The sequence below is a fragment of the Heliangelus exortis genome, chromosome 5 (genome assembly GCF_036169615.1).
Source record: "Heliangelus exortis chromosome 5, bHelExo1.hap1, whole genome shotgun sequence".
NCBI lineage: Eukaryota > Metazoa > Chordata > Aves > Apodiformes > Trochilidae > Heliangelus > Heliangelus exortis.
The window spans coordinates 5,614,872-5,642,245 of record NC_092426.1 but is presented as its reverse complement, the minus strand read 5'-3'; the positions used below and the strand labels follow the sequence as shown (position 1 = coordinate 5,642,245).

The following is a 27,374-nucleotide window of genomic DNA, read 5'->3' as shown; positions in this document are numbered from 1 at the left end:
TTTCAGTAAGGAAATTCTTCCTCATAACCAGTCTAAACCTCCCCTGGTGCCACTTCAAGCCACTTCCTCTGGTCCTGTCGTCATTTACTTGAGAGAAGAGGCCAACACCCACCCACCTCCCTTTCAGATATGATGTGTCCTAACAGCAGTGCATAAGAAAACTAAAAAATTACAAATTTGTGAAAATTATTGGAGAAGCTTACAAACTTAAACATTTTAGGCATGAACTTATGTAAAAAAGGCACAATGCCAGAATATGAGGAATTTTTCCTGTAACTTGCACTGAAGTCCTGTGCCACAAGAGAAGAAAAAAATAACTAAGTACATAGCAACTAGTTTTTGGTTTAGGATTTACTTCTCAAAAGACTTTTTAGCCTGTAAACTATTAAACCATCTGTATTTGAAAATCATAGAGGGGAAAAAAAAGAAATAAAAAAAATTTAAAAAAAGGAGGGCTCAAAGATGGGGGACTGGAAAAGACTGCAGCTAAACAACTTCATACAGATGGTGGTAAGACTGCATAGGACAATAACAAAGAAAATATTGTCCAAATCTTCCCCACAAAAATACTGAAGCAAAAGGAGATTCAGTAAAAACACAGATAATTAAAATTTTATAAAACTTAAATGGATTATTATTCCATGGAATAAGTTTAAGTAAAACATTACTGCAGCCAAGAGCTTACTAAAATCTGTTCTTATAACAAAAAGACCTCAAGTCACATCATAAAGCACAGTGAGCTGATATGTGCCAAAACATGCTGAAAAACATCCTGATGCCAGACAAATCAAGGCAGTGGGTCCTAGTGAGGCCCAGTTAGTCCTGGATGCAAAAGCTGACAGATCTCATCATCTGCCACCAAGCCAAGAGAAACTTTCCTTTTGTACCTAGCAGTGACACTGGTAAAGAGCTGCTCACCAACCAGTGACTCTGAAACTGGATTATCATTGCATGTAATGTCAAGACACAAACAAACAAGTCCCCAAGTTGCTATCTGAGGTTATTTCTGAGAGTTAAGGGATCTAGCTAGTTCAGTCAGAACTGAAGAGCTCAGGGTCTTAAGACATCCCAAGTCTCTTCCACATTTATGTCTAAAGGCTGCCTGAAATTTGCACTGAGAAAGAACAAAATTTGTAGGGAAGTGTTGACAGACTCATTCTAAAGAATCAGCCCAGAAAAATTATAGCCAAAAATAAGAAAACTGCTACACAAATCTAAACAAGATTAGACTACAGGAAAAGAGAAGAATTATCATGAGTCAGATGTAACTCTTTTTGAAAGAAAAACCAAAGAAAATAGTAAAAGAGAGATGCACTGAATAGGCAGCATTATGGAGTCCAGACAAAACTATTTCTAGACTGAACAAATGAAATTAAACCTCTAGTGACAAAGTAGAAGGTAACAATCTACACTCTGACTGCAGAGTAGCAGCTATTTAAGGAGGAAGGCATATTTGGAAAAACTGTAGCCCACACTACAGCCTGTGCAAGGCTTTATGTAAATAAAAAGTATATAATGATGCACAACTTGACCACTACTGCATGTAAACCTCCCCTATAACGGTGGTCCAAGAGTCTTAGGATCAGGTATGTCAACATATTCCCAGTAGAGATGGGAAAACTATTCTTTTATAAGAAGCTGTTAGGATCCTGGCTACACAACTGCATTCAGTTCTGGTTCCTTCTGCTTGCCAAACACAAATTTATACTGGAACAGGCAGTGGGTAACAAAACTACCAAGAAGGACAGACAACATCTATATTCATCAAAAGCAAAGTATTACAGTGGACAGCAAAATTTCAGTCAGTCCAAGAATGAAGGAACAATGAGTAGCCATAAGAAATTCAGGCAAAAAACTAGGACATCTTTTACCATTTAGGGAGTAAAGACCTTCCAAAAAGAGCTAGAGAAAGCACCCTTTCAGCTCTTGGGAGTGGGGTGTATTTATGGCCAAGATCATGCAGTTTTTGGAACAGCAACTGCATCAAGTCTATTATTATGCTTCAATTGTTGAAAAAGAAACACTGGATGTTTCAAATGTTGAAAAAGAAATTTAAAAAAAAAAAAAAAGCTCTCCAGATGTCCAATAAGTCTGGATTCACACAGGCTTGCCCAGCTTCCACCAGACAGCCTCCAGCAGAGCAAAACCATACAGTACAGAAAAGGCAAGGCCCAAGGGCTTGGGTGGGCAGAGAGCATTCCTGTGCTGCTTGGTGTGATCACACAGCTCATGAACAAATTGCCTCTGAGCCATGCAGATGAAGGGAAGATGGGCTGCAGGCACAGCACATCATTTCATGGTGACCACAGAGGTTGCAGCTATGGTGTAAAGTAAGACATTGAAGCCAAAGACCTGGCAGAGCTCTTCAAGCTCTGAAGCGTAGGATATTGCACGGTGTCAGAGACAGGATAACAGATCAGAGATGGACCCCTAGGGAAATTTCCTTGCCTTTAAAAGGAAAAGGTTCAAACAAACATTTTTCAGATTCCAGTCTCCCCCTGTGAAATCCTAGAGTTAAAGGAATCACTGGGAGTTTTGCCACAGACTTCAGGGGAGTGAGGATTTCACCCCTACTGATTTGAAAGAAAGTCCTTAGTGCAACTGGAAGACAAACACAAAACTTTGTTATGTCACACTCTGGGCAGACATTTTCCTTCAAAAAATGGGTAATACAGTACTTTTTGTACTGAAAAAATATTGAGCAGGTTGAACTTTTCTTAGAGAAAGAAATGCTTGCAAGTTTGTTTTTAAGAACAAAATTCTATCTGAGCCATATTTAATGAATGAATCTACAAAGACCCACATGTTTTGCATACAAATAGTGTATACAGCACTGATGTTATTGTTATCAGCCCTCCAACACAAGTTTTAATGTTTGTTTCAATGTCTTTCATTTTACATTTTGCATAAACCAGACCTGTGCTTTCCCTCAGTTTTACAGCTCTCTCTTGGGAGCTTCGTAATGTCTGCATCTGGATTCCTTTTTTCCTTCAGATGAGAAAGTCCTGGTATAGGAATAAGCTTGGTCCCTCCTGGATACTCTCCAATGATATTGCCAGCACACACGTCGTGGTGATGCATTAGATGCAAACTTTACTTCCTGTCCTGCTTTTTAAACCCTTCCCAAAATAAAGTGCAACACCATTTCAAGTATCAATTTAATCTCTTTGCACAGCACTAAATATCACTACTAGAGAACATTATCATATTACAGTTTTTTAATACAACCTTTAGCTTTGACTTGTTTTTAAGACATTACAGAAAACACTCCACTTGGAAAATTCTTTAATTTAATAAAAGTTGTAGGAGAGAGAAGTTAACTAACCAGTTTTATCTTATTTTTCTGAATGACTTCTTTGTTATCCTTCTGGTACAGCTCCATTTTCTTTTTGGTGTTCTCCAAATCCACATTATTGGTCAAGTTAAATACTGCATAAATGTCAGAAAGAAACAAAAGTATTAGGTTGGTTTGCAGGACTGTGACAAAGCAATACCACTCTGATGTTCTCTGTACCCCTTCTAGCACCAGACACAAACATCACAGTATTAGAATCTATTTAAATATGCTGTGTAAAGCAAGATACAATCTGCTAAATCACTACAAGCTTCAACAGAAGCCAGCAGAGTTCCTTTAGCTTTATACATCTGTAAGAGATGAAAATTTTGAGTCTTGCATCCTGTTTTGTGATACTGATAATGATACATGAGTAATCATAACATTATTTGTAAACCACTGATCTTTTAATATAGCAGATACAGCTAAGAACACAGTGGTTATTGTAAAATGAGACTAAGCACATACACATTCAGGTTAGAAATGAAGTAGTTCCATTTCATAACACTAAACATTTTATGTAGCCTTTGTGCATTAGATAAATATTCAGATACACAAAAAAAATTCACATTACTTGCTAGCTTAAAAGGTACCCATGTACATTTACCTTTTTTATGAGGAATCTGCACATGCATCCAGATTAATTGGTTAAATGACATTCCTTTAATTTGTCTGGATAGAGATAGACTGTATCTCACTTCATTATGAACAAGTAGGGTTGGCCAGCAAGCTCCATAGTTTAGCACAACACTCCCAGCTATCTACACAGGGCACAGAAGATACCTCAAGGAATTGAACAGTTTCTATAATCAACAGCTTGAAAGATGTAGATGCTTCGGGTGCACCTCTAGGTCACTGGTTCAGTTGTGGGTCAAGTGAATTCCAACTGAAAGCCACTATCAAGGGGAAGCTGCTTGGTGATCACCATCCAGAGTGGATGCTGAGTTCATGCCCATGGCCTTAAAGCTACCAAAAAATGCCAAGGTAGAGCACTCAGAGCCTCCAAGAGCTTTGTCACATGGCTACAGTACATTTCCAAGTGCAGCAGAGAAATTCACCCTCTCAGTGCTAAATCCTTCATAAGAAAACAACGACCCAGCAACTGTGCTAAGTCCAACCCCAAAAAAGGGAGGAGAAGAAGGGTCATGGGGAAATGCCAGCACAAAACTTGACATGTTTTGGTTCAGTTCTCTCTTCCTAGGTTCTCAAGTGACCAGGCCAAATGAACCCTGGGTACAAACACCACTGCCAAGTCCTTTCCATAAGGCTGCTAGAGAGAAATGGAAGGAGGGATGAAGTCTTTGCTGCTACTCAGAGGTGCACAAATCTCAGTTTGGTAAAGATTATACCCCTCCTTCATCCTCTCCACAGGTAAAATGGCAGAAAGTAGATTTTAGGAGGGCTGTAGATAAACCATACCATGAATAACCCCAACAAGAGAACTAGTTGTGAGCAAGAAATCAAAGCAGGGAGAGCAAATGGGCTCAGGGGATAGAAAACAGAGAAGGTCCACAATGCTGTGGGATCCAGTCCAGTTGTACAAATCCAGCTGTACAGCAGCTCACTACTGCCAAAAAAAGGAGCAGTCCTGTCCTTACATCTCTCTTCCCAGGCACAGGTTTCACTCTTTCCCCTACTCTGGTGCCAGGACTCCCTGGATGCTCTGCAGCATCAACAGAAACCCTCCAGTGACCTGAAATGGCTCCACAAAAGGGACAGACAGTGTCAGAGAAGATGCAAGGGAGGTAACAGAAATGTACAGATGGCGATAGGAATACTCTCTTCCCAGGAATACATCATCTTATTCTTATCAAAAGTATTCAGTCCTTCCTTGACCTGCAGCAAAAAGGGCTAAGGAAGATCCAACTGAAGATATGACTGAAGAATTCCTAGCCTTAAACAAACAAACACTGTATTTTATTTTATTTTCTCCTCTTTTCCAAATAATGAGAAATATCAAGAGAAATAACATTTTAGTTCAGCCTGGCCCCTAAATCAGCTGAACTCTTCCACCCTGGCCCCATCATCCTCACTTCATAAGTGATCTGAGATGCAGGAATTTTTTTGGGAATCAAAACCTGGATCCAGCTGCCAACTTTGCTGCTGTTCCAGGGCCAACAGCTGGGCCTCTACATTGGAGGTCTCCCCCCTGAGAGCACCAGGAGCAGGGGAATAAAGCTTCCTTTCTCCTATGCACAGTTTGCTGTGTCTTCTCACTACAGCCAGCACCTATCTCTGTAGTCTTGATCTCACCTCAGGCAGAACTTGTGGGCACAGCTATAAAAAAACCAAACAAGCCCTTCAAAGTTCAGCTCTTGGTTTTTGAAAGCAAGTTACCCGTTTCAAATCCTTTATTTTTCTTCCTTTCTCCCAAGGGCATAATGACATTTTTCAATTTCATACTGCAACATACACACCCCTTCTGGTTATAGCAGCATTTCCTTAAAATAAAAAAATTATTATTTCAGTCTACACTTCTAATATTTCAATGCAGATTTGCCCTCCAACTTCCCAGCTCCCTGCTGACAAAAGCAGCTTAATATTTGAGTATTACAGCAGAGAAGAATTGTCATGTGAAAATGCTGGCATAGAACCAGCCCAGGGCTCTGCAATGACAGCAGCTGCATGGGAACGTCAGCACTTCCTACAACTTAAACCCCAACACCAGCTCTCTGAACTCTTGGATGACGACACAAGGAAGAAATAGCACATGAGACATGCTGTGCCTGCAGGGTGCCCAGATGCCACCTTCAGGTGCAAGAAGAGAAGCAAGATGAGATGCCAAATGCCTTTGGACTCCTGAACATCTTGGCTATTTCTCTAAAAATAACCCAACATAAACTGATGAGCTAGATATTGCACCTATTACTTCTTGAAATGCTCAGGGTTGTTTTTTTCTCCTTTCTCATCACCTTCAGCAGGTTCAACTGCTCACAACCCAGGTTTGTAAGACAAAACCAGTAATATATAAAACTCATACTGGGGACAGTAGACAAATTTTAGACACATGCAGATGACTGCCTTTATTTAGAACTACTTGCAAAAGCAAGTCTATTTTGTTACATGCTGTGAAGTAACATCACTGTGTAAGTGATAGGTTTCTGCACTGATGTTTAGGAAATCTTCAATATCTACCTACACAGCAACCTCAAATGCTCACAGCAAGGTGAGACAGTTCATTTTGCCTTCTGTTCTTGCTGTGCTGGAACCAAATCACAGATAAAACCCTCTCTAATGGTCAGATCTCTCACACCATGCTGATTTTGCTCTGTCAGCCTTGCTGTACTCTGTAGGAGTATGGTAGGAAATTAGCAATCAGAAACATTCGTAATATTATATAGCTAATATTATTCATAGTCACTGAAGAGGAACATTATCTTAAGAGTCCTCAGCATTTGCTCCTCAACATCATAGTTGCCTACACTTCAAGACATAAAATACTGATGAGCTACATTCTATTGCATTAGCATGAAAACCTGGATGTCTCTACACCAACACCAGAGTCAAGAGTTGTCCTTTAATAAATGAAAAGAATATGTTCCCTCCTGCAATGAACACCCAGGTAGCAAAGCAATCCATATTCTTTGATGTTGCATGGTTACCACTGGCCAGGCAGCCAGCCAAAACATCATCCACAATATTTTATAATCTATTTTCCATGAGCTTCAAATTTTTTTCTCATCAATATTCAAAGAATATAAATTCCTGCAATTGTATCCTTGCAATTACAGCTGACAAGTCCATTTTGTAAGGGGCACTAGGCCACAAAAAAAAAAAAAAAAATTAATATTTTTTATCTTCTCCCATGTTCCCTCCACAAGTTACCTGGCATTTAAAAACCAACAAATATCAAATCAAAGAACATAGTCACTAATACTCAACATCTTAACTTTTACACAGCTGGGACTATGAAGTTGGGGAGTTTTTTGGTCTTTTTCGGGTATTGTCAGAAATTTAAGTATAATTCTTATGATGTTCCATTTCTAAGAAATACAACAAAACAAACTATAAAACTAGAAGAACCAGAAAGAATTTAAAAAAAAAAAAACAACTCATAAGCAACACCTACCATGAAAAAAATATTAATATAAATCTGAATATGACTGGCAAAGCAGATGGCTCATTTGAAAGGTTTCAAGGAGAAGTCAGACTTATTTTTGTCCATGTTGAAATATAGCATAAGCTGATATAAGAGGCCTGAAACCCTCAGGGAAAAGAAACAGAAGCTGTTTTGTATTCAACAATTATTTATCTACTTATCCATCTCACATTGGTTGGTTTATAAAATGTCTCGCCTTGAGACATCTGTTAAGTATAACAGGAAGACTATTGTGTTGTTCTGAAGCATTTCATTCTACTTAGGTAAAACTCCCCTACTTCTGAAATTCAGCTTCTACAGGGAGACTTTCACTGCTTTTCAAAACAACATTCATTATGTAATTCTACAACAAATGGAAAAACATTTTCCTAATTAAGAAAAAAAAGCAGAAAATAAGACCAAAATTTGAATTACATGGCAAAAGTATTTGTCTAGAGATGCAGCAGTATGAATGAATGCCACTGCAAGTCCTTAAGTCCACCAAAACCTCCCCATTTTAGTCTGAGACATTGAAAACCTTGAGACTTCTCCTCCTAGTTCCTTAAGAGACAATAATATTAAAATGTAAAAATATTTGCTCTTCAAATAGTAGGAACATCCCCTCTCTGGCAACACAGTAGATGATGACAGTGTTTGCATTGCTGGTATAAGCCAGTTAAAAGCTTTTAAATTAGTAAACATGAGTTTGTTACAAAAAATATTCCTCCTACCCTAATGCAACAACCCCTTGATCATCATCATAAATCAGCAGAGACCAGAAATGGCAGCAAAGAAATTGCTTTGGGTAAAGCACTACAGAAGAAGACACAACCACAGCCTCAGCCTGCCCAGGGAGTCAGAAGCTACTGTGGCACCTTCTGTTGGTGCTTTCTCTGCCCCTGTACTTTTAAGAGGGGTGGGAAGAGCATGAGGGGGAGAAAAGATGGAATAGATCCTAATGAGTCCCTTCAGACTAGACTTGGTGTGATTAAAGCAAAATAATTATCAGGAAAAAAAGAAAACCCACAGGTAAGCCTGAAAAATCTAGATGGGTATTAATAATTATTTCCATTTATCCTCAGCTGTTTTTAATTGGGTTATTAGAAAAACACCTTTTCATAGTATTATTGAAATCAGCTCCCATCACTCTAAGAAAGATCATTTTGCCTACAACAGTGTGGTACAGAAATCTTCATTCAGATAAGATGACAGACATGGAACTTTGGTAATTCCCAATTTCAGTTTCCAGTTGGTTACTCCTGTTGTCAGCAGCAGCAACACAAACACAGAGAGGAAAAAAAAAATAAAACCCAAACAAACAAAAAACCCCAAAACACCCCAAAACAATAAGCAGCACGACCCACAAGCCACCACAGATACCAAAATCCTTTCTGTTCAAGGATGGATTGGGAGATAAACCTTCTGGGCAAGACAAGCCACCAGGCAGCTGGTATTGCACCAAGTCTCTGAGGATTAATGAAATACAGGAACCCAAACAGCACAAATACAGTAGTCTCCCTCCCAGTTGAATGTACTTAATGTTTCTAAACCCCAGCTAATTGCTGTTAACAGTTGTGTTGTGGTAATGCCTTGAGGCCTCATGCAGGTACCAGGAGCAGGGTGCCAGGCAGTGTGTATGTACATGCTAGGAGGTGGGTCTTGCTCTGCAAAGCTTACACATTGGGTTTTGAAAAACTGGCTATGGAGATCCTCTGGTGAAGAGGAAAACCTTGGGGGAAGAAGAAAACCCTGTAGAAAGAGCGTGTAAAATTTGCATTATGTCCAGAGATGGTTTAACCTTGCCCCTCTCATCATACAGGCACAGACTTGACTTACTCCCATAGATGCTGTGCAAGCCTTTACCAAAGGCAGGTTTTAACCCTTTCACACTTTATTTTTCTTCCTAGTGTTAATGACAACAAACTGTGTTTACAATGTTCTCAAATTGTCCAACTGATTTTTCTTCTAGGGAAAGCTTGCTTTAAAATGTGGTTTCTATTTAAAGCCTTGTATAACACATTTTAGCCCAGAGCATTATTTAGTGGCTACATTCTAAACCACTTCAAAAATCTGGTTTTTATAACAGAAATCTTAAGAGGTGACTACACCAATGTTTGTTTGACCTTCCCCTCTCACACTTTTGCTACGCCACCCAACTCTTTTATTTAAATAGAAAAAGTCTGTAGGTATAACATTCCTGATATGAAGGGGAAAATGTGCTTCGAGTGAGGTCATACATCACATCAAAAAAATAAGACAGTGCAATTGCTACAAATATTAGATCTGACCTACCTGAAAGGCTGGGAACAACTACCAGAAATGTCCCATAGTCACATTATGTATAATTACACAGGATGTTTGTATTTTGTCTCTGCCAGACAACTATCTTCCAAAAACAAGAACCAAAAAAAAAAAAAAAAAAAAAAATTAAAAAATTAAAATGGGAAAAAAAAATCCAAACAACCAAACAACTGAAAATTTGGGGTGGGGAGAGAAAGTGGAAATCCAGTTCTTTGGGTCAATCACCACCAGCCACTGCCAACCTTCTGTCCACTGGCTCAACAAGGCCAACCTGCTCTACGTGACTACATCCCTTCTTTCCCATCTTGCAACCTAGTTTTTCACATGAACAAAAGAGCAGAGATTTCACATACACATAGAAATGAAATAGTCTCAGCTGTAAAACATGAAGGTACCACACAGAGTCAAAAACACCTTTAACACATGGTTCAGCTATGCCCCACACCACAATCACAACAAAAAAGCTGGAAGAAGTCACACTACTGCTACAAACCAGACAACTGTCAGATCATGAGCTCTGCTCAGGAGCACAGGCAAGGAAGGGCTTAAAACCAGCAAGGTGTGTGCAGTGAGTTTTGTCACCAGGGATAGGAGAACAGAGCCTGGAATACTTACCCAAGGTGGTGTTCCTAAATCTAACCTGTCCTCCAGCTTTTGATCTGCCTGATGTTAGTAGATCATAAATGAGCCCTTTGAAGGTGAAAATTAAGAGCCTTCTGCCCACACCTCTTCATTCATCTCCTCACCTTGGATGCTACATGAAGAAACAAGGAGGTAGTCAGGCCTCCTGTTCCTTTTAGTATTTTAGATGTCCCTTTCAGACAAGTAACTCCAACTCCTACACAACTTGATCTTACCAAGTTTCTTCATTGTGCATTTGCAGGACCAGCACAATTATTGATAAAGTCACTCTTGTTCACAAGGTTACAGACACCAGAAGTGATTTCTGCTGCTTCTGAACCCAGTTACCAGTGCAGGTTACCATTTGCAATATAACAACTTAATCCCAAGAGCTGGAGAATCATAATATTCTGCACAAACTGATGACATTAAGGCAATTTCAAGCAAAACTGCAGCTCTCTTGATGTGGATGCTGAAAAGCCTTGCAACAGCAGTAAGTGGGAAACCTGTCTTTAATGCTGCATAAATAAAATGCTGTTTTCCTTCCCATGAGCACACGGATTCTTCCAGATCCTCTGGATAAGGATGCAAGTTTCTTTCTACTCATGCTCCTCCTTCCCTCACACCTTCCAAAAAAATATGCAAACTGAACTACACCCACATCATCTCCTCCAGATATCTGGACCAGTATGAGTGTGCCTGGTGTTTCCCAGCCACATGATTCAGCTCTCCAGCCTCAGCCTTCTGATGCCAAGAAATACATGATACATTACTCACAGCATTAAGTGTATTGCATGCATTTCTGTAAAACACCACAGTGCAAAGAGGAGCAAGGGCTCCTTTGAGAAACCAGGAGTGTCATCTCCATGTTTTCCCTCAAATCACATTCAATGCCTGTCCTCCATGCTCTAAGCCATCTCTTCTTCCTTCAGTACAAGAAAGGAAAGCCTCAGAAGCTCATAAAACCCAAGAAACAAACCATTTAGGAGTCACTCCTTTGAACACACTATTGGCAAAATCCATCACTCTGCCATAAATCAGAAGTCACCCAACCTAAGAAGAAAATAAATTCCGTTGATAACACAGACACTTTCCAAAGGGCAAAGTTCTGCTTCACCAAATCCAAAGAGAAAGAAATCAATGTCTGTTCCTCAACTTTCTCCTTCTGCACAGCAACATAAAGTGCTACCACAGCGGTATGTAAGGTCATCAGCTTCAAAGCAGCTTCAACTACTGTACTTGCAGAAGCAAAAATGATTAAAGACACCATATGGCTTCTGTCATGGTAGATAAAGCTAATGGAGGCATAGAATGAAAATTTCAATTTCTCCTCTCTTTGTTTAATCTTTCCCAGTGCAGCACTGACAATCCCCTGCAAGCCTTTCTTTTTCAGCTACAAAGCACTCCCTCCTCTTTGAATCATGTTTTTTCTCTAGCAGATAAAATGTTTTACTTAACGACATCCTAGAGTTCAGCAAATACGATTTAAAATGTACAGAAAAAGGTAATTAGATAAGTATCTGATACTATGATAAATCCAATTACAGAAACTCAACTTAGACTTTCTCATAGGCAGCTGAGTCAGAAGATAAAAGCCTATGGTCTCATGAGCACGGCACATCAAAAATGCAAGCATTAAGACTTACCAATTTCTTCTATTTCTTCCAGGAAATCATTATATTCACTTAGACTGGGGAAATCATCCTCTCTTTTGTTGTATCTTTGAGAGAATAGAAATAAATATTTATGTAAATAAATTGCACAAAGATGCAATTTCTATTCAGCAAGGTTCTTACTTCAGGCTTATTAAGTATGGACCTAGTTTTATCAGTTATATGCTTTGTGCCTCCCACAACTGACCAATATGCAGAATCTTTAGGAGACAGAGGAAAGGAGCCAGCCTGGCATAAATAGGTGTTACCTCTGCCTACTGTTTGCTGATTCCTTTTTCTGAAGTTTCTGGTTAAAAGGAACACAGAGGCTAGGATATATTAATTCCAAGCCAGCCCTTCAGCATGAGAAACCTGTTAATAAAAGCAAGTGACTACATTAACACCCACAAGAAAATGTTTTCTAGAAGCACCAGGAGATTTTGGCTCTGTGCCAACAACAGAAAGCCTCAGTCAGCACCAAACTGAAAACATTACACAATTATCTTATTTTGTATCAATACAGCATTCCAGAACTCATCCAATTCCTGATAGCTGAGAAAAGAGGTAGAGTGACAATTGGCTAGAACATGAAAGTCAAGACATGGAGGCTCTCTTACCAAGAAAATACAAAGCTGAGATTCTGCCTGCTCTGTGGACACCCAAGAGTATAAAATATCTAATTCCAAGAACCTGTGCCAAATTCCAGTTTGGGGACATTTTCTATCTACTAAAAACTAGTCTGGCAAATCCAAGAGGACAAAGTATTTTACAACGTTTTCTGTTCTAACTACAGTTCATCCTTTGCTTACCCAGTAAAGTTGACTTCATTCCAGTTTGACTTTTGTTAACTTCAGTAGGGTATGTAATCAAACAAAAATTATTGCTACTTTCCACATCAGCATTGTGGTATTCACATCTCAGCAACATCATGCAGTTAGTACTGGACTAAGCCTTAGACAAAGGCTGCCAAGCTTGCTGTTTACGTGTACATTCATCCTGGCAAACCCAAATCTTCCAGGTTACATTCCATTGAACCCCTCTTCTACTAAAACATTAACTGACTCTCTTTCTTTCCTTATAAAATGTTGTTTCTTGGTCACAGGGAGCAAGATGCAATTTTAGACCTTATTTATCTCAATTCCAAGAGCTCTCAAATCTGCATGAGAGATTAGTAACACAAGGCTTGTAAGAAAGCCTTTCCACTAACAATTACTGTGTCAAGTAGAAAACAATGTGAACACAGCTCCTCTTTTGTCCCATTTTCATTTTGAAGGGAACTGGACTTCAACTCTCACTACAGGTCCCCAGGGAACAGAACAATCAAGGTCCTGTTTCTTGCCCCACTTCCATGTTCACCCCCACAAAGGGAAAGCAGCTGTAGCCCTCAGTATCTAATCATCTCCATTTAGGATGCAAGTCCTTGCCAAAGGAGGCTACATAGAAAAACCCAACATTTTCTAACATTAAGCAGGAATCCCTCAAGGCTAAATTAGGAATTCAGCCTTCAGTTGTTGCATAAAGTCAGATTGTCTGAAATCTCTCCATATAAAATGAAGTAAAAAAAAAAAAAAGAAGTCATCTCCCCTGTACCACTGGAGGAGTAGGTCCATTTTTGTTTTTTAAATGGTGATCCCTGAAACACATCCAGCTTTTAGCTGATGACACTCACATTTTCAGCACTTTCTTCCGAATTTCCACTTCTTTGTCAACAGCAGGATCCTCAAAGAGCTGTACCCTGAAGTTACTCTTCCGCAGGGGGGTATCACACTCGTGGCAGTTCCCTGCCCCTCTCACAAACAGCAGTTCCACACAGCTCTCACATCTGCAAGAGAAAAAAGGGTATAAAGGCAGATCCACGTTAAACAGTAACTGAAATGCAAGATTTTTCCCCTTTTTTGTTGTTTACACACAGTAAGTACACATCTCCCCCTGATTTCATGTTTCTTCAGCACCCGACAGCAGCAAGGAGGAGGCAAGGGCTTTCCATTTCCATGGCTGAAACTATTTCAGCAGCACAAATGCATTTCTTCTCCCTGCCCAAACAACTCAGCCTCTTTGCCCAGACTGAAAATTAATCCAAACACAATGCCTTTTGTGTCAAGGGGAAGCTTTGTTTATTGACACCAAACTCATTTCGTGTGACCCAGACTGCAATATCCTTATTTACCCTGAGCACCACCTTGCTGCACAACAAGCCCCACTTATTTTCTCCATGTCACTCATGGTGCAAGGTACATTTCAGCACAAGCAGGGATATAAATTTTGCTTGCAGCCTTCCAAGCACCTAGGAGTATTGCCATGGAGGATCATGGAACAAACCTCCAGCCCAATACAGTTGAAAGACTCAAAATACCATTTTAACCATTGACCAGCACTATGAAGCTCTCCTATGACTTCTGTTAATACTTTTAAAATTGCACATAAAATGTACTTTTCATAGAGGCTGCGTGGAAATAAATAAAAAATACTGTTCTGGTTTTACTTCTTTTGCCTTCACAAAGATTTGATATTTTAACAAGAGGCTTGCTGACCAGTCAGTTGGTATTTAATATAGGAAGAACATACAGCAAGAAAGCCAATTTTAATAAAATACTTGGGTACTAATAAGGTGCAAATTTCTAGCAAAGGACAACACTTGCTGCAGTCATTTCCTACTCCTGGGGAGGCAAGGGCTTGTCTATTTATAGCTTTGCTATATTGAAGCCAAAACAGTTATACATTAAGGGCTAAACTGTATTCTACCTTCACAACCCCAGCACAAAAAGCTAAACAAGTTAAGAGAAACAATACAGAGATGGTTTCCAAGGAAGTTGAAACAGAACTTTCACTCTGCTGACCTAACCCCAACTGAACTGCTTCCAGTACTTAGGGAAGGCAGAGCTGGCCAGAGCCAACCAGTTTTACCCAGCTTCTGTTTTCAAGATTAGGAAGTGCAAACTAACACAATTGTATCTTACAATTTTAAAGCAAAAAAACAAACAAAACAAAAAAAACCCCACAAAAGATAATTTTTTCTTGTTACCACAAGTGGAACATAGTTTCAAAATGCATCTTGCACAGCAGCTGAAGAGCAAATTTTGAATTTAGTTGGACATTTCATTGCTCTGAAATAACTTCAGTTAAAAACCCAAGCACATTTAAATACAATTTATCTGGAAGGGAAAAGATCAGACCTTTTAGCACGCTTGGCCTGAAAGTCAAAAGTTACTGGGATATCAAATCAAGAAGTCTGATTTTTTATGAAAATAATTTAGCTTGCCACTATAGGAGAAGCAACACTAAATCCAAGAGAGAGGGCAAGGCAGGGAAAGGGTTTTCTCCTTCCTCCCCCCAACCTGTCTGTGCATGCTTCAGCTGGGTACATAAGGACAATTTCACTGTCTCCTTCATTCTGGCAGCTCATGGTGTTTATCTGTCTCTCCCAACACAGCAACCAAAGCACAGAAAACAAAACAAACAAAAAAAAAACCCAACAAAACCAAACCCTGCCTCCTCTTTCCTATTTTTAAATTATAGAAAAGGGAGTGTGAAGCTACAGAACTTGGCAGGTGGGTCCAAGTGCAGGTGTTTGTATTGTTTTTTTTTATCATGGTATTGCCTAAGGACTAACAGAACAGGGTCTCCATGTGCAAGATATTATGCACAGACAGTAGCACCTGAAACTACTTCACTCACCCCTCCTCTCCCCTTCCCTAAATCAAAGACATTTCAAGTTTACACAGAACTTGACTATAGAAAAAATCCCTCCTTGGAAAAGCACTTCATACAAGTGCTTCAGTGCCTTCCCAAACTGGAACCAGTGTTTCTAAGGCTGGAAAATAGCTTTCCATACAAAAAAAGATGAGTCAACACCTCGCTATGGGAATCCCACATCAGGTGATCAAGTTCTTTCTTGCTCAGTCATACACATCCACCCTTATATTTATTCATAGATAATTCCTTCTGAATTCAAAAGGGGTTATGAGGGACAAGTCAAGGGCAGACTGGACTCAGTTCCAATCTTGTCTCCTCTCCACCTCCAGATAGATTTTTAGTAGTTAGATCCCAAGTCTAACTCCTAGAAGATCTGTCATTATTGCCCCCACAGACTCCAGCTGCTTTCCCAGTGATGCCAAGCACACTTGGTCACGTATTTCCATCTCATTCAAGAGGAAGGTATCAAGCAAATCGCTGAACTCTCTGACAAATGCCTTTTGGCTTCCCTACAGAGCACTGAAGTCAGAGCTCACAGATGCACCAGGCAGGCAGACTTCCACGAAGTTGGACTTTACATTATGAAAACTCCCCCCAAGCCACTGATCTTACACCACACCCAGTGCAAACAAACAAACAACAAACAAGATGTAACTTAGAAAAAAATCTCTCTCACGTGATAAGCACGAAAAATACAGCAGGACTTGGGTTTGTGTTCAGAAATGCAGCAACTTCTGGGACTTGACCAAAAGCACCCAACCCATACAACATCCAGACATCCCAGGCAGCACATGGGGACCCCATCACAGAGCTCCCAACCTGGCACAAAGACCACATCAATTCAGGTGAACCTTCCATTTCTTTGCAAGTCCAACTATTTTCCCTTTAGCTTAGTGGAAGGACATCATCCAGTGCATCTCTTACTGGCCAACACATCATACCTGCCCTTACCCAAATGAGCAAAACACCTTAACTCCTCTTCAAAACTTGGCCAAAACAAGTGGCCATGAGTTTCTGTAAATTATCAGCCTTAAATCAGCAATTTTAATATGTATATGTGTAATTATTTATACATACATAATAAATATATTAAGTAAAGATGAGAAATGCTCTTGCTTAAGAATCAAGCCTTAACATTTGTTCAAAACTAAACATATCTGATTGAAGACACCACCTTCACATGAAGTCTAACCAAATACTCAGGATATGGTATTTCCAGTTCTCGTCTTCACACTGAGGCTGTACAGCTTCTGTCATCTGTATTCAATTTTACTCATTCCCTAAAATCCTTCATTACCTTTTGGAATTAAGTTTGTATTGTGAGAACAGGTAATCTGGATTAACAGCTCAACAGAAAATGCACAGGAGGTTACAGATGTGATGACAACAGGGTACACTACCAATGGCAACAACAAAAGCAACCACAACACCTCCAGGACCAATTGAGTCTCCTGGTCTTCCACACCTGAATAATAAACACCAGTATACTTATTTCCATGGACACTGGTCTGATCCATCTTGTTCTTCTCTTTCATCCCCATGAGATACTAAACAAATAGCTCAGTCTCTAAGCAGTCCAGAACACCACCACGTTTTTGAGGAAGGCAAAAAATAAAGTATTCAGATGGTTTGGCACCACCAATGCACAAACAGCACTCCACGCCCTCATGTCAGTGTTCAAGGACATCAGGACCATACTAAAAATGCTTTTGGTACATTGCAGAAAACAAGTGGAGGTTCATCTCCAAAAAGCTGTTAGATGCTTATCAACTCCAAAACACTTACTGGAACTGAGTGTTTGTTTTGGACAAAGTGTCTTCAAAGGGTACAAGATTTGTGCCCAGTCCTGCATTCCCCACACACATATTTCATGGAGGGATGAGGGCAGATAAGGAATCGAGCCTCTCAGAAACTCAACAGATGAAAATGGCTCACAACACTAGCACAGCCTGATGGTGCTGCTTAATTTCTAGCTTGGCTTGCAAGAATACAAACAAAACATAATAAAGGGAGAGCTTTTCACAAGCAGGAGTACAAGATATTATTTGTTTTAATTTTTTTTATTCTGTTGAGCACAGCAAAAATTTGGTCAACTTTAGATATGCTGCCATTAATCATTTCTGAAAAAATGATCTTTATAGGTTTTGCTGTTGACTAGGAATATTACAAGAACTATTACCCTTCTTAACAAAGCTTATTTTTAGCAAATATACTTATTAAACAGTATCAAATATTTAGAGTCTTTAAGGCCCTCTTCTGCAGCTTTTATAACCAAGATGTTTCTGTTATTTAAAGGACAGCACAAAGCAAATTTTCCTCTCTACTATGGGAAAAAAACTTTTAGATTAAATGTCAGATTAAAAAAACAGATTTAAAAAATAGGTTAAAAAAAAAAAATAAGTTCAAAATAGTACTCAGCCTTCAACATACAGCCAAGATCTGAGCCACAAGCAAATGGAATGGAAAGAATCAGAGATGTGTTTTCACTTGTTCCTCAATTCTGATGTCAGAGGGAAATTTACTTGAAGAAACAGAATGACTCTTGAGTCACAGCGAGGTACCATTAAAAACCATACATGAGAAAGCTTGCAGAAAGACATCTTGATTTTTAACTCAAAGATGCTTCTAGAAACATTCAAATGCTTTCTGCTTAGCCTGGGTTAGGCACTTTTGTGTTCTTGTAGAGACTGTTGAAATGAGACAAGAATGGCCCAGTTTGGTGCACACAGCTGTCAAACCTGTTTATTTCGTAACCTTCAGTACATTTTTGAAGTCCTCATAGCCCACAGTGGTTTCTCCTACATAGCCAAGAGTTCATCTACTATTTGCAGCTGCCCACTGTGGGTTTATTTCCTAGACTGGTGGACTAACAGGCACAGCACAGAAGGCAGGTTCCTCCTACAGCCTGCAGAAATTATTATCTCTGTGATCAAATAGCTAAGGCATTGCAAAAGCAATTATTTTTCTCCATTTTACAGGTTAAGGATCAAAAGTTCAGGAAAGAGAAAGCAGCTTGACTGCAACAACACCACATGCTTCTGAGTGCCTTGGAATAAAGGAGCTTACAAGATCAGTAGCTCTAAGATGAGCAGGGATTTGGGGACAGGACTACTTATTTTCCTTTTCACACCTCAGCATCAGGAATCCTTACTCAACTACTTGCAGAAGCAGCTGCCTATGGATTTTGTGCTATTTCTGCCAAATACATGAGAGAGCTGGGAAAAGAAGAAACCTACTGCTCTTTCCCCCTTACTCTGTTCAGATTCTGTTAAATCCTACTGGTGAGGATTTTGCTGCTCTCACCTGGGAGGGAGACAACTTCAGAGTGGTCTCAAAACCTTATCCATCAAAAAAATTCAAGATAGGACTGTCTTCAACTAGCAAATAAACAGGTCTTAGAAGCAGCCCACAGGCCATGTAGATATTACAGCTTGTTATGGCAATAAGGCACATCTCTGGTTTCAGGCAGAAATCACAACTCTATCAATCAACAGATGAGAATTTCAGGTTTTTGAACAGTGTTAATAAGCTATGTCCAGTTGTCTGCAGTTCCCCTTGTTCAACCCAGAATACCATGCACTGCAAGACAAAATCTCAGAGATTACTTTGCTGATATTTAATATTTTTTTCAAAAGCACTGAGACTGCAGAGAGCTGATGTTAACCCCTCCTTTAAACAACAAAGCAAAATCAAAAAAGTCTCTGGTACTCTGCCTATATCTGTAGTATGTCAATTCTCAGCATCATCTTCCAAACTGCTGATCCTTCTCTTTAACTATTTATATCTTTTGGGAAAAGGATACAGACACACACACTTGTCTCAGTTTTGTTCTGTCAGATGAGTTCTGCTCTATATTGCAGAGAGGAGGAGGTTAAATGAGCCCAGACATCTCAAATATTTAGGAGACACTCAGCCACAGAACCTTATTTTCCAAACACCCATGTGCTTAATCTGATACACAGATCAGTTCATCTCAACTGCACTCATCAGAAAGCAAGCACACCAGGTACTGGTTGAACTACAGCCTTGAATGACTGGCATTTTAAGCAAAAAGAGACATACTGAGTCAATTAATAATAAACAGAAACATTTCCACCGCCCATTGTGTTTCAACATCTCCTTTACAAAACCATTTCAAGTGGCTTGGAGCTGACAAGAGAGTTTGCAGCAAGCTGAAACTTAACTCACATTTCTCCAGTACAGATGAGCCTTTTCTTTTCTGCTAGAAAAAGAATTAGAGAACAACCTTTTATGGTTTTAACTCTGGATAACAGAGAAAACATTTCTGTAGGTATTTAAATGAAAGTGGTTCTTTATAAGATACTGCTGCCTTGTCAAATAAGCACACAATCATAAAAAACATGTCTTACAGCCCAATTATGTCAATTTGGTCAAACAGGAGACCAATACTTGACAGGCCAATTCTTGACACTTCAAGAGCAGCTGTGTGGCATTGAGAAATAAGTGTTTTCACAGCTACAAGGCATACCAAAAATCGACCAAGAATTTACCCAATGTACCAGAACGACTACTTCAAATCCATTACAGTCTACTCGGCAAACACATGCACTAAAATAATTCACCTATGTCAATAATCCTTTTATTATGCTTTATTTTCTTTCAAATAAGAACCTTTGCAAGTTTTCAAGGTTCTCAAACATCAAATTGGGGAGCTATCAGGATTAGCTCAGATTAGCCCACAGCACACCTGAATTTAAGATACAATTACGAAATTTTCCCCGTCGGTCTAAAATGCAGAAACTTCACTTTGTCTGACAAGATCCAGTTCAGCATTGCCCATTGTCTCACAAGACAAACATACTTATCACTGACAAGTTTAAGATCTAGCATGCTATTCCACACAAGACTGATTGCTCCCTTCTCCTTCCGTGTCCATTTGTTCCCTCGTGAGAAAGTCCTACACCACGGTGAGGGCTGAGCTGCCCCAGAGCTGAGAGGTCTCCCTTGCTCAGGTGTTCGGAGCATTCACTGGCTCAGTCTTACAGAAGACCTGAATGCATCAGAAATCACACTGGAGAATAATTAAAATTAAAAAAACCCAGAAAATAAATGCTTTGGGGACCCAAAATAGTCATGACAAATCTTTTTAGTTGGCCCAAACCAAGGTTCTTACCTTCTGTTCTGTACTTGCAATGCATTTTACACTGCAACAATGGCAAGTGGTAGCAAGACAAGGAAATGCAGCTATATGGCAAACGAGGAAAAAAAATCAAAAGGTTCAGGTATTTGTGGCATGATGGGATATCCTGACCACACGACTGAGGGCTTGTCACAGGACACTCCCATATTTCATGTCTAATCTCAGAAATAAGATGATGAAGTTGATAAGACACACACCTGTAAAAGAACCAGGCATATGACAAAGGCTTTCCATAAAAATAACAGTGGTTTGGGGTCTCCATGGGAAGCACAGAAGTGCTTATAACCCTCTCAAAAATCAAAATCTTTACCTATCTCTTGCAAACACACCTGTTAAATGATCTGCATATGTTGGCTCATCTCTCCCAGCTTTTGGGAGGAACCAAGCCAAATTTCTGCCAAGAGCATAGGCTTGTATTTCACTCAAAGCATAAAAAGTACACAGTCCAGTTTCCTTAAGCTGTTCAAATATTGAGAGACAGCGTGGGTGTGTGTACACACACTTAAACAACTTTAAAAAACAGTCTGTTGGAGCAATAACTGCATTGTCCAAGTTCTGGACAGTTCCAAAAACACTGTCACTGCCCAAAAAGCAATGTGTAATGAAGAACTGTTTTCTCTACCACTAAGCTTCCTTGGTTTGAAAAGACTGAAAGAATAAATTGTCATGACAAAATGGTACATGGGAGCTCCTGCATCAATCTTGGTTCATGACACAATAAAATTAACCATTTCCTTTTATGCAATTTATTAGAAATGAGTGACCCAACTAAGAGGTTAGGATGCCAACTCCCATTCTTCTAAGCAGCAAAAGTCATAACAACCTTAAGATCACATATGCAGTATAGCAACACCAAAATGCTATTTCTACCTGTGAAGTCAGCACCAATGTCACACCAAGTGCTGTAATCTGCCTTCACACTGCTGGACACTGCCCTTCCCCTGCAGGCCAGAAACAAACATCTGTGCAGCCCTGTGGTTATTTCCTGGGTTAATTTTTATCCAGAAGAACTCCCCCACTCTCCAGAGTTTAGTGTTTGGGACCAGCACATAACAACAGGCAAAGTGAAGGTAGGAATGAGCAAAGAGGGTGAGAAAGTTGTTGCCAAATATAAAATCCCAGGAGGCAAAGCAAAGTATCACAGAGCTATCATCAAAGTCTTGAAAGCCAGAAATGTTTAAGAATCATTCAGTAGGGAAGCTAAAGCATGAAGAGAACAGGGATGGTGCTTAAAACCAGACAATGCAGGTAAGTGCCCAGCGGCATGGGTAGGAACTTCTGTAAACACCACTACATACCTACACAGCTTTGCAGACCTGCTCTCCAAGCAGAACTTAGGAGAACCTCCAAATGAACTCCAGGTCCTAACAAGTTCAGCAGCCAAGCTTCCTGCAGACTTCAGACAGGTGAGGGCATCCCACAAACAATGCTCCCATTCAGGCAGCTTCCACCCCTGTGCTGTCACAAAAAGGGCTTTGACAAAGGGAGATGCCCCAGCTTCTGACTGACCCACAGCATGAGCACCAGCACCAGGGCAGCTGGGCTGCAAAGCAAGGGAAGAGGATGGCATCAGGGCAGACAACCTCTGAATAGCTTAGGCTGACATAGAATCATATCCTTAAAAACTCTGGCAATAAAAGACCTTCCCCAGCATTCAGCACACTGTTTAAAAATGGCATGGTACCATCTGAAGCAACATCACTAGAACCACTGGTGAGGAAGAGAGCTCCTCACCAGTGTCAATGGAAGTAGCCATATGAAACCTGTGGAGATGCCCAGCATGCCCAGGGATCCCAGAATGCTGTTTATTAAAACTTGTTCCTCCATCCTATACAGCTTTTATGGAATACCAAGCTACTTCAGCTTGATCCGAAAGACTGAGAGAGATACATCCAAAAAGTGTCCATCATTATTTCAGAGTACCCTAAAAGCTGTATGTAAGACACCTCTGGAAAGGTGAGTGGAAGCAGAGTTACAACACAATATTTACAGTAACAAGAAGAGGTGACATGGCAGAGAGAGGGCAAGAAGTATTTTTCAGAATTGCTAAAAATGAAAGAACCAAAAAGCATGTTACATTATTAATATTTTAAACAAAGTATGCAAGATTATTTACCACCAAACCCTTCCACAATAAAACAGAAAGCAACAAAACTAAGTAAAACAAATCAATGCACTTGAAACAAGTCACAAAGTCCCTGGGAACTCATAGTTTAAAGAGCACCAAGGCAAGGAAGAGACACTCCTGTGGCTCAGGGTCACTCTGCAGTGTGGCACAGTAATGAAAAGGCAGATGCAGCCCAAGGATGTATCAGAAGAGCTGCTGCTGCTGTGACAAAGACAGAATCATCAGCAGGATGTGAGGAGAATTCACCTGAAATGATATGTGCAGTGCTGGTCATTCATTCTTACAATGACCCTATGGTGCAGACAAGGGCAACCAGGATGCTCAGAACATTGGGAAGTCTGGCTTATCAGAGGAAAACAGCAGAAAAAGCTACACTAAAACAAACAGATCCGACCAGGAAAAATTTATACCTGAAACTGTAGCTCTCACCAGCCACAACAGGGAGAGAATGGAACCACATCCAATAGAAATAACAGGGCCAAACCAGTTTGAAAATGAAGTTTTATAAGCTCATCAGGAGGATGTGATGACCTGATTGTCTCCCACATGTGGTAACCAAGAAAGTGCCTTCGTAGGTCCTAGCTATGTGCTCCAAAGAGCACTTAGGTCTCTCATTTGAGAACCTGAGATGACAACTGAGTAAGAAGAACAAAAAAAGGAGAAAAAACTAATTTTGATGAAGATAACGAATATTACATCCATCTCTGAATGAAAAAAAAATTAAGGACAACACGCATGGCACGTGTTCTAGCATCCACTCCTTCTGCTCATTAACAAAAATAACTCCTAGCATCAGTCTACAGCAGTCTTTCACAAATTACATAGGTTTGTATTATTTTAGCAATAACAATTCATCATTGGATATTTATACATCTCGGATCAGAAGGTTTTTTTTTCCAGAATAGAAATTAAGATAAGATTATTCAAGCCTGCTTGTCTTTCTTTAATAACTGATACAATAGCACAGAAGAAAACTAGAGAGTAAGCATTCTCAGCTTGTTCCATATAGTATACAAAATTTCATATGCAATTTAATATGGGTGTATATTCTACTTGAATGTAAAAAAAAAAAAAGCCCTATGGTAGCAAGTGTGCATTAGCTTATGTGTAATTCTGTACACCTTGCACTACACCTTGCCTTAGTTCCCAAGCAAAACAAGTTTGGATGAATGACTTCTGTGCAGCACAAGGTGTTGGTCATGACTCAACAAATCATCATTCCCACCTCTTCCGATACTGCCCTAGGGAACAAAATGCTTCCCAGGATTGCTGCCTTTTCAGTAAGACAGACCAACAGCACCAGTAGCTTTTGAATACTAAAGATTCAGGAGTATTTTTTTTTTGTTGAGAGCACTCACTCCTGTTTCCCATAAAAGCTTAGGTAATCTTACATCATATCTCAGTTCCCTACTGGAATTAAAACTGATAAGGGTATTCTTCATTTCCTGCTCTAAGGTACCATTTAGAAATACTTGATAAATCTCTGTTGCCTTAACTGCTAAAATTTGAATACCTGCATGTCAGAGATGAATGATCTCAATACACTTCTTAAATACCTTACAGAGCAGAGTCTAAATTATTACTAAGTTGCAGAAAATCTCATCAGAAGACAGACAGACAAGCACAACCCTCAACTCAGTAACATTTTATTGCCACCTTTCATTCAAATACAGACTTAATCCTTGAAGAAATAAGCCTGGACGAATAACTCTTAAAAGAAAGACTGGCATTCTAAAAAAAAGAAAATTCTACTTTGAAAGAGTGGAAGGTCTGTGTATCTTTAACATGCAAGATACATATAACTGAAAAAAATTCATCTAACCATCCAGGGCTTGCTGAACAAGCTCACTTGAACATAATTGCAGACAGAGGCAGGGTGCAAGGGACCCCAGAGTCATTCCCTGCCTTTCTGCAGAGCCATGCATTAGACTGTCCAGAGAAATCTGCAGAACCCAGCACAAAGGTTTTGACAAATCAACTTAGTTTGTAACCTAAAAAAGCTAAATTAAAACATGTCAAGGGTGAACCCAAAACCAAGTGAGGCATCTCTCACTGCAATGGAGTGCTTATTTAGGAGAGTCTGTGCCTTCTTTCCCAATCTCACGTTTGTGAGATCACTTCCCAGAGCCAGAACCTTTGATCCACAATCTTTAGCATCACAGGCACCTCATCAGCCCCTGAAACTGCAGCACTAAGAAGGGCCAGCTACTAAAGGTATTGCAGATAAATCTGTTATTACAGATTTGGCTTTAGTAACCCAACAGATTTTATTGCATTTTCTCGAAAAAGCTTCTCTCCACAATCCTCATTTTCCCCAGTGTAAGTGCAAAGATCTTCATTAGAAGTAGCTCAACAGTAGCAATTCAGCTTCCCCCCCTCCCTAGGCTCATTTGGGAATCCCCCACTTCCTACCAATTTAAGGGTCATTCCTCACTCCATTTTCACATAATCCCTAAACAACCATTATCACATCTTTTCTCAGCATGAGATAAAATATAGACTGTGCTTCATAAACAGTGGAGACCTTAAGATTACATTCTTGGTGGGACACAGCATGATAAATATTTCAGGGATGTCTTGAAATAGCCTACAATATACAACATGTGGCTAGTGAAACAATTTTGAAAACAAATACATTTTGGCATACTGAAGGGGGGAAAAAATAATAAATACATAAATAAATAAAAAAATTTTAAAAAAAGGAAAAGCACACCAAAACCTCCTCCCCCCATCCCACGCTGGCTATCAAGGAGGTCAGACTGCAATTTCCTTTTTAAGGGTGGTAAAGAACTCAACCTCCTTAAAGCTTGGTCAGGAACATTTTATTTTGTATTGTAAATTTAATAATTAAAAAAAATCTTCCTCAAGGTTAAAAATCAATGGCAATTGCAGCTTTAGTATGTTAAACTAATTGGTGAACATCAGATAAATTTCTCCCAAGTTAAATTGTCACATTCAATTCAACTACTTAAACAAAACAAGGTAATTTTGCACTAAACTAAAGCAAAGAGAACTATTAGCTGTGCTGACACCTGAACTATTTTCTACAGATTGTAGGGAATGAAAACAGAGCCCTATTCCAGTGAAGTTGGAAGCAACCTCAGGGGTCATCAAAAAGGACTTCAAGTAATCTAATAAATTACTCACCATATTAAAGAGGTAACCCAAATTTTTCTGCCAAAATTGCAGCACATTTCGAACAAATTTATCATGATGAAAATTTGTGATGCATATTAATCCTTTTAATATTTGCTAGCAGGACAGGCAACAAGGAGAATCTGCCACACAACGTGGGAGAAAGAAGCACAATGTATTAAAGGAGAATCAAAAAGACATAAAACAAAATAATGTATTTTAGCAAAACAAATTGTATTCTTGTTTGTATTTATATCAGCAGTTGTTATGCCACAAACCACAAAAAAACAGAGCACCTTGGTGTAGTTACTCAGCAGTAGATGCAGACACCAGGAGAAGAGATACGGGGAAGATGCCACATCACTGTCTCCCCACAATGGTAACCTGATCGTGATCAACCTGTTATCAAATGATTTGAATTGAGATAAATACCCACAAATCTGTTCTTCATTATGTGGAATTCCCCCCACATATAAACACCAAACTCAGAGCACAGATTTATTGGGCATTTGTGTGTGGCTCATTATTTTTGCATGGAAAAAGCTTGGAAGATGTATTTTTGTCTGTCTTTCTTAGCATAAACCCCACTTGCCCCCCTCTGTGGAACTGCTGTAAGTTACTCATTCTGCAGAATGTTTTGTCATTTCTATCTCTGTGTATCATTAACATAGAAAAGAAAAGTAAGTTCTCAAACCATCCATTCACTACTTCAGCTGTAAATATCACAGGGACAACCAGACCCCACCAACACCCATGGCCTACAGCCTTATACTGATTTAGCCATTGAAAACAAGTAGGGAAATGGAAATCTGGTCCAAGATTCAGATGACCAGTTCCAAACAATATTTGAGGTGATCTATTTTATCCAAACATCAGCTGAGTAGCATTCAACAATGCTGCAGGTTCTCTCATAAACACCACGCTGCTCCATAATTATCCAGGATCTTTCCATACTCAAAAGCAGCATTTATTTAGGCTCACAACAGCTGTACTAAAGCCATGCGTAAAGAACATTGTTTCTGGTCTGAGAAACAGTGAATAGTATTTTCCTTATCCGTATAAATCACACATAATAAACACTTGATATTATCTAGTGCCCGCAGAGCAGTCAAATTAAAAACAAATCAGTGTACCCTTGAGCACAAATCTCTAAGAAGACTGAAAGTCTTTGAACACAGAATTTTAGCTTTTTTGTATGCTCCTAGTCTCATGCAAATATTAAGCTTATACATGATAATGACAGATTCTTCTTCAAGAACCCCCCCCCTTCC

At 39.5% G+C, this 27,374-nt stretch overlaps 1 protein-coding gene across 2 annotated transcripts in view; it reads right to left on the bottom strand.

Moving 5' to 3' along the window:
• MNAT1 (MNAT1 component of CDK activating kinase) overlaps positions 1 to 27,374 on the bottom strand; it is a 122,750-nt gene that overhangs the window by 72,317 nt on the left and 23,059 nt on the right. Inside the window, exons 1-4 of one of the 2 annotated variants that reach the window (XM_071745301.1) lie at positions 13,897 to 14,010; positions 13,656 to 13,808; positions 11,981 to 12,054; positions 3,326 to 3,429 (exon numbers count right to left, since the gene is read on the bottom strand). In XM_071745301.1, coding sequence (XP_071601402.1) covers positions 3,326 to 3,429; positions 11,981 to 12,054; positions 13,656 to 13,808; positions 13,897 to 13,925 — 360 coding nt within the window. In that variant the 5' untranslated portion in view covers positions 13,926 to 14,010. Of the gene's footprint in view, positions 1 to 3,325; positions 3,430 to 11,980; positions 12,055 to 13,655; positions 13,809 to 13,896; positions 14,011 to 27,374 lie in introns of those variants that run through there. The other variant, XM_071745300.1, reaches the window with a different exon arrangement.